Source organism: Dryobates pubescens, chromosome 17 (assembly GCF_014839835.1).
Source record: "Dryobates pubescens isolate bDryPub1 chromosome 17, bDryPub1.pri, whole genome shotgun sequence".
In the NCBI taxonomy this organism is placed as follows: Eukaryota; Metazoa; Chordata; class Aves; order Piciformes; family Picidae; genus Dryobates; species Dryobates pubescens.
This window is the reverse complement of record NC_071628.1, coordinates 16,280,235-16,297,581: the sequence shown is the minus strand read 5'-3', so window position 1 is coordinate 16,297,581 and position 17,347 is coordinate 16,280,235. Positions and strand designations below refer to the sequence as shown.

The 17,347-nt window shown below is 38.2% G+C and overlaps 1 protein-coding gene across 1 annotated transcript in view; it reads left to right on the top strand.

Moving 5' to 3' along the window:
- Positions 1 to 17,347, top strand: part of SLTM (SAFB like transcription modulator) — a 29,125-nt gene extending 11,778 nt beyond the window's left edge. The window contains exons 3-21 of the mRNA XM_054169022.1: positions 215 to 288; positions 542 to 727; positions 1,021 to 1,068; positions 1,909 to 1,936; positions 3,287 to 3,755; positions 4,314 to 4,363; positions 6,318 to 6,436; positions 8,043 to 8,192; positions 8,283 to 8,392; positions 8,481 to 8,641; positions 8,994 to 9,085; positions 9,306 to 9,469; positions 10,294 to 10,468; positions 11,026 to 11,150; positions 12,159 to 12,326; positions 12,897 to 13,211; positions 13,665 to 13,803; positions 15,979 to 16,133; positions 16,469 to 17,347. Of these exons, the coding sequence (XP_054024997.1) occupies positions 215 to 288; positions 542 to 727; positions 1,021 to 1,068; positions 1,909 to 1,936; positions 3,287 to 3,755; positions 4,314 to 4,363; positions 6,318 to 6,436; positions 8,043 to 8,192; positions 8,283 to 8,392; positions 8,481 to 8,641; positions 8,994 to 9,085; positions 9,306 to 9,469; positions 10,294 to 10,468; positions 11,026 to 11,150; positions 12,159 to 12,326; positions 12,897 to 13,211; positions 13,665 to 13,803; positions 15,979 to 16,133; positions 16,469 to 16,577 (2,837 nt within the window). The 3' untranslated portion in view covers positions 16,578 to 17,347. The remainder of the gene's footprint in view (positions 1 to 214; positions 289 to 541; positions 728 to 1,020; positions 1,069 to 1,908; positions 1,937 to 3,286; positions 3,756 to 4,313; positions 4,364 to 6,317; positions 6,437 to 8,042; positions 8,193 to 8,282; positions 8,393 to 8,480; positions 8,642 to 8,993; positions 9,086 to 9,305; positions 9,470 to 10,293; positions 10,469 to 11,025; positions 11,151 to 12,158; positions 12,327 to 12,896; positions 13,212 to 13,664; positions 13,804 to 15,978; positions 16,134 to 16,468) is intronic.

The window sequence follows — 17,347 nt, the reverse complement described above, 5'->3', positions numbered from 1 at the left end:
CCACAGCACTGATTTCTGCCCCGCCCCGGCTTGCTCAGCTGACACTTTCTCCTCACCTTGAAACTGCTAGGTTTTTGGGAGGGTTATATTATAGTGAACAGCTCTGATCAACTAGAGCATATGGAGAATAATTAAGGATCAACACATATTCACTATTTAAAGCAAGTGTACTCTACATAGCAGCTCTAGTCATTAGTGTATCCTGTCATTTCAGGTAAAAAGCAGGAAGCTGATGAATTAACTGGTGATGCTTCCGTTGAGGAGGATTCCTTTGTCAAGGTAATAAAAGTATGTACCCTTTCTTTTTTTCCACCTTATATTTAGTATTAATGTTGTGTTAAATTATGTGGAAATTTGGAGTATTGTTTTCACTGTGTTCACAGCTATGTTGCCTGAATGTGTGAAGGTGTAGAGTTTTAAAAAAACATGCTATAAATCTCTATTATAGATGTGATGCAGAAACAGTGATTCTAGCAGCGATTCTTTCAGAGTATAACTAGTACCCTTAGTTATGTTAAATATTTGCTGTTCACACCAAAAGGAAAGCGAGTTGGAGACTCACGATGCAAGTGATCAAGATGGAAATGACGAATTAAAAGACATTAAAGAACCTGTTGAAGATGAAAACTTGAATTCTAAAGAACAACCCTCTGCAGAAAAGAAAAGATACCACAACCCAGAGCCAGCAGAGACAACAGAAGATGCAGAAAAGGATTCTGAAAATCAGGTACATTGTATTTCACATGTGTTTTTATTAGCAAAATGTACATTTCTCCTAGTATGCTTGTATTATTAGGAGGTCAGAACAAGCTACTGGTCCTTTCCCCTGGTAACTGTAGAGACATACATAATCTGAACGCTGAACTGAAAGCTAAGTCATGAGAACTGATAATGCTCACCTTATTGAGTGTATATCCACTAACTAAAATGTTTTATGAGTTAAATGCATCTCTTGACACTCTGAATGTTTAAGTGCCTGTCAAACATTTTGTTGAGCAGGACCTTTTTATGTTCTCATAGGATAATGAAGGGCAAGACCTAGAAGACTACGCTTTTCCAGCTGTCCATGTAAGTTCCAAATCAGTTCTTTTAAGGTGATTTTCATGTCTGTTCTGTTGGAAATAATCACTTTAGACTGTTGTTTTGTTCCAGCACGCATCTTAGAGTCAGTAAAGGTAACCAGTATGGGAAGCTTTCATTCATACTGTTTTATAATGCAGCTAATCCAAATGCTAACATAGTATATACATACAGACAGGAGTTAAAATTCCTGTTTTAATGTGGAAAATTGCCTTTTGACAAGGTTTGTGGAGGGAGTGGGGTGGTCAGTGTTTGGGGTTGTTTCTTTGTGGTGGTTGTTAATACTAACATCTGTAGCATCTTGAAGTTCAGAAATTGATTCTGAATGACACAGAATTAACGGAATTAATGTTTGAAAAGGGATGTCTCATACAGCATGTCTTGCTCAGTGAGGCTAGTGATAAATAAGTAAATACCTGTTAAAATCAGTTTCATTTTTAAGTACTTAGTGGAGTTTCTGAGTTCTGTCCTACATTTCTAAAGCTTATCACATACTGCTCATGTTTCACTGAAGGCAGTAATTAGCAGTGTGACATCCATTTGAAGGCTTTAGCAAGACATGGGACAGTTTAGAAATAGTCTGTTAAGGGTAGGGGTAGAAAATAGTTACATGCTTCATCCAAATGCAAGCTGTAAGTGTTACAGATGGATTTTCTGTATTTGATAAGGGAGATGCCCAGGCTGGGTTTCTAGATCATCTTTTTCTTGAGAGCAGTTTTCAGTTTGTTAATTTGCTTTCATACAATAGAGATTCTGGGGAAAACATTAACTGTCCTGCTTAAAGTTTAAAATTAGAGGACATTTAGTCTTGACTTCCTTTTCTTGCAGGATGGTGAAGATGAAGAAAATGAGAAAGGTATGTTTAAAGTTTAATAGAGTTAAGACATCTTTAGTCTGGTAGAGAAGGCAACATTCTCTTGAAACATTCAATCTCTTTTCTAATACTAGGCTTGTCTCCAATACTAAGTATCAGTTGTCTCCTCAGCACCTGGAATCACTGCAGTCAGTGGGTTTATTTAACTCCTAAGAGTAATTTTACTCTTAAGAGTTGATTACAGTTCTTAATCAGTTACTGTGGTGGATGTATAATACAGTTGTAATACTAGGATTCTTAATTTAAAAACCCATAGTATTCAAGGACTCTGATTTTAATGTACGGTAAGTCTTGATGCAAAAGCTTCCAACTTGCACTGCAGTAACTGATGCTTAATGGAGTGAAATGATACACCCTTACACTGAGCTTAAGCACCCAACAAGTGTATGGACCATCATATGCTTGGCTGATTGTCACTTAGAAATACCACTTGTATATGGGATGGTAAAACAAGTATTTGGCAACCCATGGAGTGGCTACCATTTTTTTAAGCTATGCTCATTAGCGAAACTATAGAAGGAATGTAATGGATTTGGGCAAATAGACTTCCTGGACAGAAGTCTTAAGGATTCTACGTATTGTGGACTAGAAAGGACGTGGAACACCATCACTTTACACAGGATGGAATAAACACATTACTGAAGTTACAGGATAAAACTTCAGACTCCATGTTTACGAGGGACCATATGGCTGAAGTGCCTCATCTACACAAATCCAAGAACATGATTGGAGATGCCTGTGGGACTGAGACGGAAAATCTGTCCAGTGGATGAAGACTGAGAACCGTTTATCTACGAACTCTAGATTAAAGCTCGCTCCTACGTGTTCTGCAGCAGCCTTGTACGCCTCACTTCACTACCAAACAACTGCTTGGAAAGGAAAAGCAAAAGAGAACACTAGAATGGAAGACTGGCTGAAATTCTCCAAGACTGTAATTCTTTCGGATTTGGGAAGAAGTCCTAGAACCTGGAAGATTCAAAGACAGCTTAAATCAAACTGTGAGCGTCCAAAGCACCTCTTTTCTTCTGGAACGCTAAATCCTAAACTGGAAAAACGGATACTTGCTATGAAGAACGGGTACCTCCAGGATGGAACCATATTCTCCCTCCTAATGTTTTGGTATTTGTCCCTAGAAAATATGTTTTGCCATGAAGAATAAGTGATCCTGGGTAAAGGATTTATATTTGTGTTAATACACCTTGTGTTTTTTTTCTAACCTTCCATCAGTGCTAATAACTGGCTTTGTATTTTCTAGGTCCTATTCTAGCTGATGCATATGAAATTGTTTAAACTTCTTGTTTTGCCATATTTATTCCTGTTAAATCCTCTTAGATAAAGCAGGTTCTGGTGATGGTACACAAGAAGTATCTAAACCTCTTCCTTCAGAAGAAAGCCTAGCTGAGGCTGATCACACGGCTCACGAAGAGATGGAAGCTAACACCTCTGTGAAAGAAGCTGAGGATGATAACATATCGGTTACAATCCAGGCTGAAGATGCCATCACTCTGGATTTTGATGGTGATGACCTCCTAGAAACAGGTAAAAATGTGAAAATTACAGATTCTGAAGCAAGTAAGCCAAAGGATGGGCAGGATACCATTTCACAGAGCCTGGAGAAGGAAAGCAAGGACTATGAGATGACTGAGAACCATAAAGATGGTAAGAAGGAAGACTGCGTGAAGGGTGATCCCATCAAGAAGGAAGCCAGAGAAGGTTCAAAGAAAGCAGAATCTGGAGACAAAGAAAAGGATACTTTGAAGAAAGGTCCCTCGTCTACTGGGGCCTCTGGTCAAGCAAAGAGGTTTGTTTTTCTATGTCAGTTCTTTTCGATACTGAGTACCAGCATTCAATAAGATCACTCTACATTAAGGGGGTAGCAGCAAGAATCTTATAATTAGTATCCTATGCTCCTGCCTGTAGTTCTTTTTGACCGCCATAAGTTACCTTTAAAAATTCAAGATCTTCGTATAGACACTATGTCCTACTGATTGCATTGTCGAATTGTCAGCATTTGTTTATTTTTTGTTTTTCAAATTGACGATTTTTGTTTTTAAATGTCCTTGTGATGATGGTAATGAACAGCTATCAGTTCTAAGAACACAAAATGAAGTCAAGTCCCCGTCCTGAAATCTGGAGAAGAGTGCCATATATCCACTGAATAGAGTTGTCAGAAAATCTAGATCTTCAGGCATCTTGGGGAAAATCAGTGCAAGAATCCATAAGGGAATCATTTGTTCAAATACACAGTCTAGCCCTTTTTATTTTTTGAAATGTTAACTTGTCTACTAGTAGTATTAACTGCAACACATACAAATTCTGTATTTTCAATTCTCTTCTGATTTCTAATTTGCTTCTCTAGCTCTGCTAAGGAATCTAAAGAAAGCAAGACAACATCCAAGGATGATAAAGGTAACTATTACAAATTAGGGTAGTGTTATCTTCAACTAAACACTTTCCTGTTTAAAAATTGCTTGGTACGTACTAAACCAGCATATGTAATTGAACTCATCCATCTGTGGGACATCATGCTAGGGGTACAGTAGTCATTAGCTATGTATCTTTTTTTGTTTCTCCTTGTGCCAGTGTCCTCATAAGATCAAAACTACTTATTCTAAATATTCAGCAAAAATATATTTTCCTATTTCAAAGTACTTCTGGGAGCAAATTCCACTTAAAGCTTCCCAAGTCTTTTGTTTTGATAAGATGTAATTTTTAGATTAGGAGGCTGTGACTTACAATGGTTTGGGTTGCTGTTACACACAGAATAAGCCAAAAAACAATTGCAAATACTTAAATGTAGTGCAAATGAATTTTTTTTTTTTTTGGTCTTATTTTAATTCTAGCTCATTTTTAAATAAGTCAAAACCTCAACCAAGTGTAACAGCTGAGAAATCAGCTAGCAAAACTGCACTCATGGCTGTTCCTTAAAGTTTGACCTACTACTCAGCCTTGGAGTTTCCATCTGTTACCATAAAGCCCCATATTATGATTACAAATTCATGTAGTGGAGCTCAAGAGCATGTTAAGGTCACCAGTTATGCTGATGCTTCATTGTTGAACAAATGCATTTGTATAAACTCATGTGTCTCTTTATTTTGCCTACCAGCTCTGCCAAAAAACATTGTTTATCACTGATGAATGAATGGAGTGTTAACTGATAAATTACTTTGTAAGAAGGAATTTTAGTGACAGACATAATTCAGTCTTCTGTAGATACATCTCTTTTTATGATAGCTGTATGTTTACAGTGAAATTCCATATAGAGCAAATCTGCTTTCATGTAGCACATATGATAACTGCAATGGTAACTGTCATAAAGCTGTCTTATAATACATAGCCAAAGCCTGTATAGTGGCTCTTCAGTGATATTTAATGACATTCTAAGTGCCTCACAGTTAATCCTGGATAATCAATAGATTTTGAGTTAGACAACTGCAGTTTGTTGCATTTTGCTCTTATGTAATCTTGATGCATTGAAGAAAGAAAACTAACATTTTTCCTCAAAGTGGTTAAATTACCTTTTAAAACACTGCATACCACCAGATTTTTTAACTCTTCTGGTGGAGATCCAGTTCTGGTCTTGCCTGTGTGACCGGCTACATGTCAGCATATTCAAAAGCAGTTCATGCATTTAGCAGCAAACAACAGCAAGCTGAAATCAATAAGATTAAAAGATGCTGTGAATAACACTGCATGAATCTCTTGAGTTCTTAGTTCTGTTTTGGAAAAATGACTAATATTTGGGGGGAGGGGACAGGGGAGAAGCAGGTTGGCATTTAAAGCTTCTCTTCAGTTTTTTTCTTAGTATATGGGAAATGTTTTCTTGGTGAGTTGTATCAAGTTCTACATCCAGCAGTATTTTTAAAAATCTCTTCTGGATGAAGGGCAGACAGTTGAAAAAGCTGTGGAAATGGACCATATTATTCTGGAGTCTAGGATTAACTAAGATTCCTCTATTTACCTTTGTGTTATCTTTTTGGTAAAGAGAGCACTGTAAAGATGTACCAACGAAGAAAAAGTGTTGGATGCTAAACAAAATTTCTTGGATGGAAATTATTCATGAGAGCCAGAAGTTGAAGCTTAATGTACATACCCATGCCTTTAACAAAGAATGGTATGATTTTTCTAGCTCTGTCATTTGGGTATGAGTTAGGCAAGCTGTTGGTCTCAATCCATGAGTAAATGAATGAAATCTTACAGCGGATATTTTTTTTATATAGAAGTCTTTTCAAGAAAGGTAACCGGATAAACAGTTACTTAAAGGTAACAGACTAAGTTTTTCCTTTCAGCTACAGTTTAGCACAACGTTCATGGTATCTTTTGTCTCCTTAATTTTTTGGCTGTTTTGTAAAACTTGTTTCAGGAAGTGCAAGCAGTGTTAGTGGTAGCAGTGGAAGTTCAACTAGAAACCTGTGGGTTAGCGGACTGTCTTCCAACACAAAAGCTGCTGACTTGAAAAATCTCTTTGGCAAATATGGAAAGGTACTTTGTGAAGTGTGATAATGTGTGTTGTGTGTGTCAGTTCTGCCTCTTCTATCAGTTATTTAAATCAAGTTATGACTCAATTTCTGTAAAAGTCTGAGATTGTGTCTAACCAGTGTCATCTAAAAAAAATCCAGTATTTTCAGCCTCTGAAGTAAGAGTGAATGCTTTCAGGAGGAACCTTATGTTAATTTTAACAGAATTTTTTCTTTCTGTTGAGGTAAGATAGATGCAAAAGGAATGTCACAAATATGACTGGTTGGGACTGGCTTTCAAAAGGTTTTAAAATTAATTGATGATGTGTGTGTTCTTTTGCAGCAACTGTATTGCACCATGACTGTAAAATAATCTGCTAACCAGGAAAATTGTAGTATAAACAGTCCTTTATAGAACTTGCTGCTTTGAGAGACTGTTTTTAGACTGTGTTCTAAGGGTTATGAATGCAAAAAACAAAAGTAAGGAAATGTGACAGTTGAAGCCTGTTCTTTTAGGGACTCTTGTAATGACAATCTTTTTTTTCCAGGTTACTTAAACTAAGTCTGTTTTTCTGGATTTTGGTTTCATTTACCATGCAATTCTGCAGAACAGTGCAGAATCCATATAAGCTAGGCAGTCTTCAGGAAAGAGTTTTTATTGCAGTTCTCATTTTTTCAAAGGACTTGCTGATAACTATGTGAATTCATGATGTTTGTATAAGCCAGTGCAGTTACATTATTGTGTCTTGGGAACTAGCTATAATCTTAGTATTGTGAATATTAAGTGTGTCTACTAATTATGGGATATCTGTTCTTATTAATTCAGTAGTAATTTTATTTGATGCCTTCACAAGTGTTGAAACCTGAGAGTATTATCTTGTAAAACCTCCTATTCTTTGGCCATTTTTACTGTAAAGATACTTGGTCCCTGTGTTTACTTACCTTCCCAGTTTTAAATTATTTGGAAAATATTTTATTTCTAAGTGACTGTACCATTACAGGCTGTTAGAAAGACAAAACTGCTGCATTAGAGTATGACTACAGCCAGAAGACTGGCTGAGTAGTTAGAGAAATGCTAGCAAGGAGCAGGAGCACAAAGCTTAATACTGTCTAAAGAAGCAAGTGTCAAAGACCTTTTTGCTAAAGTTGCTTAATTGGCACACTTGCTATGTGCCTTTGAAGAACTGGCTCCTTTATCACATTACTGCATAATAGTGCTTAAACCTTCCTGCCATTAACTGGCAGCTGCTGCCAACTTCTCTTGGCGGGGTCAGACATAAACTGTCAAGGTCAGATCAGTGGTGTTTCTGTGAATGAATTCTGATGGAACCTGTCAAAATAAACATTAAGTAATGTTCATGAGGTTTTGACTAGTCAAAACAGAATGTGAGCATTAATATGGCTTGATGTGACAATTGCAATACAGTTCTCAAAGCTGCAACTCCCCATGGAATTGGCATAGATATGCAAACCTAGAGCATCAGTCTTTCTAGTGGAGTGGGGGTTGTGTTGCTGCTGAAGTGATTGTGTTTGCTTGTGGTTTTATATATGACAGTAAAAATACTATTGGGATACCATCACTTTCTTACTAGAAATGTCTCTCAAAACCTAAATTTTACCTGTTTATGTAGGTACTTGGTGCCAAGGTGGTCACAAATGCACGAAGCCCAGGGGCAAAATGTTACGGCATAGTAACAATGTCTTCTAGCACAGAAGTGGCTAGATGTATTGCACACCTTCATCGAACAGAGCTGCACGGACAACAAATTTCTGTTGAGAAAGTAGGTTTAGTAAGACGAAAATGTTTCCAAAAATAGACTCATCTGCTGTAAGAATGTATATTAACCATTTATTTTTTTTAAATAATACAGGTGAAAGGTGATCCTTCCAAAAAAGAATTGAAGAAGGAAAGTGATGAGAAATCTGGTTCAAGTAGAAGCATGGGAGATAAGAAGACTACATCAAGTGATAAAGCCAGCAAGTAAGAAATTTCACATACCTTCTGAAGTTGTGAAAATCCTGTAAGTTGAGTTTTCCTCATGGTGTTTGTGTGCTTCTTTCCCAACAAGAACTCCGTCAACCAAAAAAGAAGAAAAGAAATCTGAGAAGTCCGAAAAAAAAGAAAGTAAAGAAGGCAAGAAAACAGAAGGTAAAGATGAGAAGAGTGATAATGGAGCAAGTGGCCCTAATCAAGAATCCAGTAAAAAAACTGAAGAAAAGAAAAGAATAAGTATGCAATATAGCCATGTTTCCTCCTGTTGAATCTGTGTGTCCGACTTGTTTTGGGGGCATGTTCTTACTCTTACTGGAAAAGCAGACAGTTAAACACCTGTTCTTTTTCAGACTTGAGTAACATGCATTACTTTAGAAGTGATATGAAAGCTTCCATACTTTATATTACCACTTTAATTAGAGATGTGCTGGTATGCTTCTCCTACCAGTACCAGTTCAATTTAGAGATTTAGAAAAATCACTAAGCAGAGTCTATAATAGGAAAATGCAGGGAGGTGTCTGTGTGTTTAAAGCTTTTTTTCTTTCTTTTTTTTTTTCTTTTTTTTTCTTCCATCTCCACTCTTCACTAGGTGGTAAAAGCCCAGGTCAAATTGTAGTTTTAGACCAAACGAAGGGAGACCAAGGCCACACTAGGACATTTAGAAGGGGAAGGTTTGATAAAGTAAGTATTTATAGATTTGATGCAATTCTTACCTGATTTGATACTACCTTAGAGTTGATATTTTGAGTGAGGAGTCAATAAACTATCACAAACTGTTAAGCTTAGATAGCTTTATTTGCATTAGGATAGCTAAATAGTTAATGATACTTGAATATAGCATCCAGAAATCTCCCTAAATGAATAAGACTACTGAAATAACCATTGTAATCTCTGTCTGTAGCCACAGATATTGAGGAACAAAGAGCGTATTATTCCAGATAAAGTGAAATTCAGGGAATACAGAGGTAGAAAGGATATCTTGCCGTTCGAAAAGATGAAGGAGCAGAGATTACGAGAACACATGGTTCGATTGGAAAGAATACGACGAGCTGTTGAACTCCGAAGGTAGTAATTCAAGTTTTTCCCTAAAGGCTATTGTAATATATGGTAATTGATCAGATACTGCATTTAGAAATCTTATCGGAATGCATTTTGTCAAGCCTTTTATTCAGATGTTAAAGTCTGGAACTCTACAGTATCTTTATATGAATTAACAGACTACAAGATTTTTGGTTGGCTTTTTAATAGCCATATATACCCACACATAGCATAGTGTTTGTTATGGGAAGCATATCTTAAAAAGCGCTACCGCATGCGAGTTTTCTTTTTAAAAAGATGAGTGGTGGTCAAAAACCACGTCTGGGAATTTTGTTGGTTTAAACAGGGAACTGTTGTTTATCTAAATGACAAATGAAGCATAAATAAAAGGACTAAAGGGCCACACTTTGTTCTGCTCTTTTCGTATGGCCAAACGTTTGCAAAGGGTAATTAAATGACTTGTATAGTTAGCTGGACATACCTAAACCAAGGAATTCTCAGGAAGCATGAAGCTTAAAGGACAAAATGCCTTTCCTACTTCCTGTAAGCTTTACTATATAAGTCAGGACAAGGCAAAGTGAAGTTGTTGACAGATGACAACATAGAAATATGAACCCAACATTGGACACATCAGGAATAATGATTCTAGATAGAACTTTCCCTGCTATATCTTGTCTGCTTAAATGGCTCTATAGAAGAGGTTAAACCCACTTTTGCTACTCGGGGCTCAAAGATCTCCATGACCAAGACTTCTGTAAATAGCTTTCTCTTTTTTTTTTTTAATGTCTAAGATGGTGTTTGCTTCAGATGAGAAAAATTTTCACATGAGTTTCTGCTACCTCTTTCTTCAGGCGGAGAGAAATTGCAGAGAGGGAGCGTCGTGAAAGAGAACGCATAAGAATAATGCATGAACGAGAAGAATGCTTGCAGAGAGAAAGGGAACGATTAGAAATTGAAAGGCAAAAACTAGAGAGGGAAAGGATGGAACGGGAGCGTTTGGAAAGAGAGCGTGTTCGTATCGAACAGGTGTGTGTATATTTTGGACTGTACTGCACTACACTACTTTTCCATTCATCTCATAAAATAATCACCTGTTGTGTAACCCACAGCATACAACAGTAATCCTTACCTTGTGCACTTGACTTGCAAGTAGTTCGATGGCAAATTCTTGCTACTGGTTTACACAGTGACTGTATTTCTGTCACTAAAACTGAAGTACAGCAGATTATATTGCCCATACTAGTCTTCCATGATTTTACTAGATCTTTCCTAGAGGATGTTACTGCAGTCTTAATGAGATGTGTTTCTGGGCAACAAATACAGTAGCAATACAAGAAATTGCCTGGAGATGCTTCTGTCATAACACCCAGTAGCTTTTCCAGATCTGTTGTCTGCTTCTTAAGAGAAACATTCCTTGTGCTCTTTTTAATTGAAGATGCTATGCAAGTATTAATTACATCAGATAACCTTTTAATATAAAACTACTGGAGATAATTTTTTGTACTCCCTCCCTGTACTATAACTATCTGTACTAAAGAAGGGGTTGGTTTGTTGTGTTTATTCACTCTTCCCTTTCATGGCAGGAACGTCGAAAAGAAGCAGAGCGTATTGCTCGTGAAAGGGAGGAACTTCGTCGACAACAGCAGCAACTTCGTTATGAACAGGAAAAGAGAAATTCTTTGAAACGTCCCCGTGATGTAGATCATAGGTAATTCCCAAACCATTGGTCTATGGCGCTTAGTAAAAAACAAACAGCTGCCAGATTTGGTTCAGGCTTTTGTACCTGAAGCAAGTCTTCACAGAAGAACTACATTTCTGGTATTTGGTTTTTTAATATCAGATTATGGCAGGCATGAAACACATCTGTAAGACAGACTCTTGAAATAAGAGAAGCATCCCAACAATTCTTACTGTACAAAAAGCATAATGCAACTGGGTGTGTTTGTGAGAAGAGACAAACCTTAATGGTTGAAATGTCTAGCTTCTACTGGGTGGGCAATTCACAATTCTGGTAAATGCAAGTCAATACGGTGGCTTTTAAATCTTACTGAGGCTGATGGTGACTGTCATTTGCTATTTGAACCACATGAATTGAACTGTTTTTAATCTTTATCTGGTTGTAAGAATGGGATGGAGACCTTAGCCATAAAATTGACATATCAGAGGTCCAGTGCAAGATAAATGAAAGTCATCATGGTAGATGAAATAGCTTAACGCTAATACTTCTTCACCAGAGGAATAAAGATAGCTTCATTTTTCCATGCTGATTAGGCACTTCAGTATCTCACATTCTTACAGAGACTCTATACCTGAAAGTTCCCATTAAGGAAGGCTTCCTAGGAATCCATTTTCAAGGCAAAAGTTTACTGAAGTTATTTTTATTTATTCATTTTGAGGGTTTTTAATTTTTTTTTTTTAATGCCCAAGATGATATACTATTACTTAGATTTCATTCTATGATATATTGATATTTTGTCTGTTTAATTTGCACTTCAAACGGGGGGGTGCTTTATTTTATTTTTTTTTTTTTCCCCTTCTCTTTATTTTCTCAAACCTTTTTGTTCTTTACTATGTGGAAGTCTACCTTTTGGTAATGGTTTTCCAAAGGTCAAACATCTTTAAAACAGATTTAAAATTTAAAACTGATTTCACTTTCTGCTTAATAGGCCTTGATTTGGAGGTGTAGCTAATGAGGGCTCATTTGTTTTGCTTAAAGGAGAGATGATCCTTACTGGAATGAGAATAAGAAGATGCCTCTTGATACAGATGCACGTTTTAGTCACAGTTCAGATTATAGTCGTCAGCAGAACAGGTTTAATGATTTTGATCACAGAGAGCGGGGCCGATATCCAGAAGGTTCTGTTCCATCATCATCTTTTGATAGGTAAGTTAAGATCCCAGGGCAGGCATTTACCTGCCAACACTTGTTTGGATTTCACTCTTAACTGATCAAAATTTAAAATGCTGCTAAAGGCTTCATACAGTTCTAGTGAAGCAGAATTGAAATCGTGTCCTGAAATTTATTGTCTTCAGGTCTGGACTTTTGTATAATGGAATCTAACTTGTTTTCCTCTGAGGAGAAAGCTCCTGGACTCTTACGCTGCAGTGAACAAGAATTGTGTTTTCTAGCTGACTTGAGGAATCTAGCATTTCCTCTGCTTTATACTAGGCAAAAAGGAGGCCCTACAATTGCTTAAATTATACAGACCAAAATGTGAAAAGATAAATGCATAAAGGAATGCTGAACTGGCTGTAAGAACTTGAGCTCAAAATGACAATTGTAAAAATAAATGTAATTTGGAGTGGGAAGGATCTTTGAGATACCTACCAGATACATAGTAATAAAGATGATGTAATAGAAAGGTGAATAGTATTTCTATATATGCATGCATGTGCAGAGAAGTGGGAAAATGGGGAACCAGCAAATTACTTTTTCCCTCCTTTAACAATTCAGGCGAGAACGTTTTGTAAACCAAGGTGAAGCAAAAAAGACTCGCCCAACAGCACGAAGAGAAGAGCCAGGATTTGAGAGATACCCTAAGAACTTCAGTGACTCCAGAAGAAATGAACCACCACAGCCACGAAGTGAACTTCGTGATACAGACAGACGAGAAGTGCGAGGAGACAGAGATGAAAGAAGAACGGTGATAATTCATGACAGGCCTGAAATACCTCACGGTCGACATCCAAGAGAGCCTGGTTCAAATCCACCTAGACAAACAAATTGGAAGAGTGAGGGAAGCATAAACACAGACAAACGGGATGGCAGGTATCCAACAAACTAGTTAAGGTGCTGATTCTTGTGAAATTTACCCAGAGTAGCAATTCCTCAAGAACCCATGCAAAGCGAGAACAGACTTGTTCCTCAAGAATGGCAAAGTCACTTTCCAAAAGTATTAGAAAGAGATTGTGCGTGTCATCACATAAGCTAAACCTCATATGTAAACTTGGTGCTGAACTTGCAGCTGTCTGTTGTTAATCATGTGTAGCAATATGATTATGAAAGGAGGCCTTGGTGCAAGACTGCAGATGTAAACAACTGACATGTAGGCTTTAATTATTTAGAGAGCCATACAGATCTAAAAGAATGTTTCTGAAGCTATCTTGCAAGTTCCTAGGAACCTGAAAAACAAAAAGGAATCTTAGATGTTTATTTGTGTTATGATTTGGTACCAATTCTATTATACTGAAACCAAAATTTTGATAAAAGCAATTTTTGCAGAGGCGAGAGGCCAGATCGATCAGGAAGAGAAGTGTCTGGACACGTGAGAGGTGCACCTCCTGGTAGCCGTAGCAGTGCTTCTGGGTATGGAAGCAGGGAAGGAGAACGAGGTGTGATGGGAGAACGAGGTGGAGGACAAGTGAGTCATCTTTTGTTTGTGTGTATGAATGAGAGCCTGAAAAAAGCAAAATCATGCTGGAAAAATGGTAGCATCATACAGTTCTTCAGCAAGCATTCTGGCTGTTTTCATTGTTTATTTTCAAGGGTTTTTTTTGTGCGTGTTTTTAATAACACAAGAAACGGCAGAAAACAAATGCCATTCTTTCTTTGTCTAGCATCTTTCAAGTAGATCAGAGCAATACTTGAGTTGCTGATTAGGTTTTTACCATCCTGTATTTTCAGCTTTTAACCCTACACTGGCTGCTACTTCCAGTGCAATTTGTCACTGCAATCTGGAATGTGCTGAGAGAAAACCCTTTTCTAAGACTTGGGTTTGAAATCCACAAACTGAATTGCTCTATGTTACAAGGTCTGAAGCATTTAAAGAATAGTATTTCTCTTTCTGTAGCTATATGGAATATGCTCATCAGTGAGTATGAGATAAGGGCAGAATTTGGGAGTAAAGTGATTGTGAGCTCACAGGATCAGAGGACCACAGGATGTTAAGAGCTGGAAGGGACCTCCAGAGATCATCTAGTCCAACCCCCACTGCCACAGCAGGACCACAGAATCTAGCGCAGGTCACACAGGAATGCATCAAGATGGGTCTTGAAAGTTTCCAGAGAAGGAGACTCCACAGCCTCTCTGGGGAGCTTGCTCTGTGACTCTCACCATGAAGAAGTTCTTCCTCATGTTGAGGTGGAACCTCCTGTGCTGTAATTTGTCCATTGCCCTTTGTCCTGTCACAGAGTGCAACTGTCCACTCCCTCTTGACACCCACCCCTCAGTTATTCATAAACATTTATTAAATCCCCTCTGTCTTGTCTTCTCCAGACTAAAAAGGCCCAGGTCTCTCAGCCTCTCCTCATAGGGCACATGCTCCAGTCCTTGAATCATCCTCATAGCTCTCCATTGTACTCTATTGAGTAGATCCCTCTCCCTCTTCAACTGGGGAGCCCAAAACTGGATGCACTATTCCAGGTGAGGTCTCACCAGGGCAGAGTAGAGGGGGAGGACAAGCTCACTGGATCTGCTGGATACACTCCTCTTAATCCCCCCTAGGATACCACTGGTCCTCTGGGCCACAAGGGCACATTTCTAACTCATGGATAAATTGTTATCCACCAGGACTCCCAGGTCCTTCTCCGTAGGGTTGCTCTTTAGCAGATCACCTCCTAACCTGTACTGGTGCAGTTTATTATTCCTTCCCAGATGCAGGTGCTGCACTTATCCTTGTTGAACCTTATTAGGTTCATCTCTGCCCAGCTCTTCAGTCTAAGTCTCACAGGATGGCCACACAGCTTTCAGGTGTATGAGCCAAGCCTCCCAGTTTGGTATCATCATCAAACTTGCTGAGCAGACACTGTCCTCTAAGCAGTGTCATTGATGAAGATGTTGAACAGGACTAGACCCAGCACTGATCCCTGGGGGAACTCGACTAGTTACAGCTCTCTCCAGCTGGACTTGGCACCATTGACCACTACTCTTTGGACTCTTTTGTAACCAGTTCCTAATCCATCTCACTGTCTGTTCTTTTATCCCACAATTCCTGGGCTTGATCACAAGGATGTTATGGGAGACAGTGTCAAAAGCCATACTAAGGTAGACTACATCCACGGTCTCCCTGCATCTACCCATTCGGTTACATCATCATAGAAGGCTATCAGATTAGTCATGCATGATCTCCCCTTGGAAAATCCATGTTGACTACTGCTGATCATCATCTTCTCTTCCAAGTGCCTAGAGATGACTTAGAGGATGAGCTGCTTCATCATTTTTCCAGGGATGGAGATGAGGCTGACTGGTCTGTAGTTTCCAGGAACGTCTTTCTTGCCCCTTTTTGAAGGCTGGAGTGATGTTGGCTTTCCTCCAGTCCTTAGGCACCTCACCTGTCTGCCACAATTTTGTAAAAGTGATGGAATTTAACTCCCTCCATACCCACAGATGTTACTGGAAATGAGTTTGGGTTTTATATCTAGAGTTATAAATAACAGCATTCTTAGGTTAGGTTAGCTGCCTGTGGGCTGAAATCTTACAAGATGCTTGACTTATATATAATATATAATCTGTTACCTTAACTTCCTTGAAAACCTTCTTTCCCATTTGTCATTAAATATGGCTTTCATTGTGAAAATGGCTGTCACTTTCTTGCCAGCACTACAGTGAGGACAGACACGTCGTCGAACGCCACAGTCGTGAAACTGGACCAAGAAAAGAATGGCATGGACCTAGTTCTCAAGGAAGTGGGTATCATGATACAAGGAGAATGGGGGATGGCCGTGGAGGTGGCATGATGTCTCCACATGCAAGGTACAAACCCTGTTCTTTCCTCTCAATTCCCTACTGAGCTCTGAAAGCTTTGGTTGTGCTTAGGAAGTGTAGTAGCCTCAGTGCAAGCAACACTGCTTTCTGTGGATGGATGGGTTGCTGCTGCACAACATGCAAACCCATGTTTCCATGATTGCACATGGCTCCAAACTTGCATTGCTAATTCAGCTGAACAGAAGTGAGTGACTTGCGGAGACATGGTTTCAAGTCTCTTTTTAAGACTTAACACTTTGATATGAGATGCAGCAGTGTTTTTACCTGTACAGCAAGAATTCAGATACTTACAGTAACACTTTTTTTAAAACCTTTGTTTCCAGTAACTCTTCACCAATCAATAGAGTTGTACAGATCACAGGCAATTCCATGCAGAGGGGAAGTGGCTCAGGATTTAAGCCATTTAAAGGTGGACCTCCACGAAGATTCTAAGATCTACAGCTGCTTGGTTTCAAGATAACTTATTGAAATCTCTTGTAAACTTTCTCTGATTAAAAACAGGAAATCTTGTCTGGAAGTCCTGGTTAATTTTTTTTTTTTTTTTAATTTAACATGATTGCTTTCCTCTCAATTTTGGAGGCATTTTAATAGTTACGTTGTCATTTTTGGATAGTTTTTGTGTATCTTCGATAAGCATTTTCCTGGAGGCACTAGAGCTGTGTAAAAAAACCAAATTGGAACCAAAATATTTGTTAATCCTGTATAAAATAATAGGTTGCAGCTGTGTGCTAGTAGTTTAATTTACCAACATTAGCTCTGTGGTGTCACGCTTCCACGTTAGCTCCTTCTCACAACATACACAACTATAGCCTCCATTTGGAAGGTTGTCCAGGTTATGATCTCTGCTTTCTAATTTGTAGAGAGATAAGATTGTTCTTTCATTACTGGGTATTATGTAACCTATTTTTGCAGAAGGTACTGTTACATTGAGTGCATTTATGTGTATTCTTGCAAATGTATTCTTTTGAAATAAACCTTCATATTCTGTATAGCTTCTAGTAAGTCTTTGAAATAGTCTTTGGGCAAAGACGACAGAATTAAACAGACATTTTGGTATAGCAAAACACAGGTGCTATTAGCTTCCAACTAAAACTTCTTCAATTGGGTCTGTCACAATTATTAAATTGAAGATCTGGACTCACATTTGATCAGCATTATGAAAGAACAGTACTAAAAAGTAGAACACTCACAGGAGCCCTGAA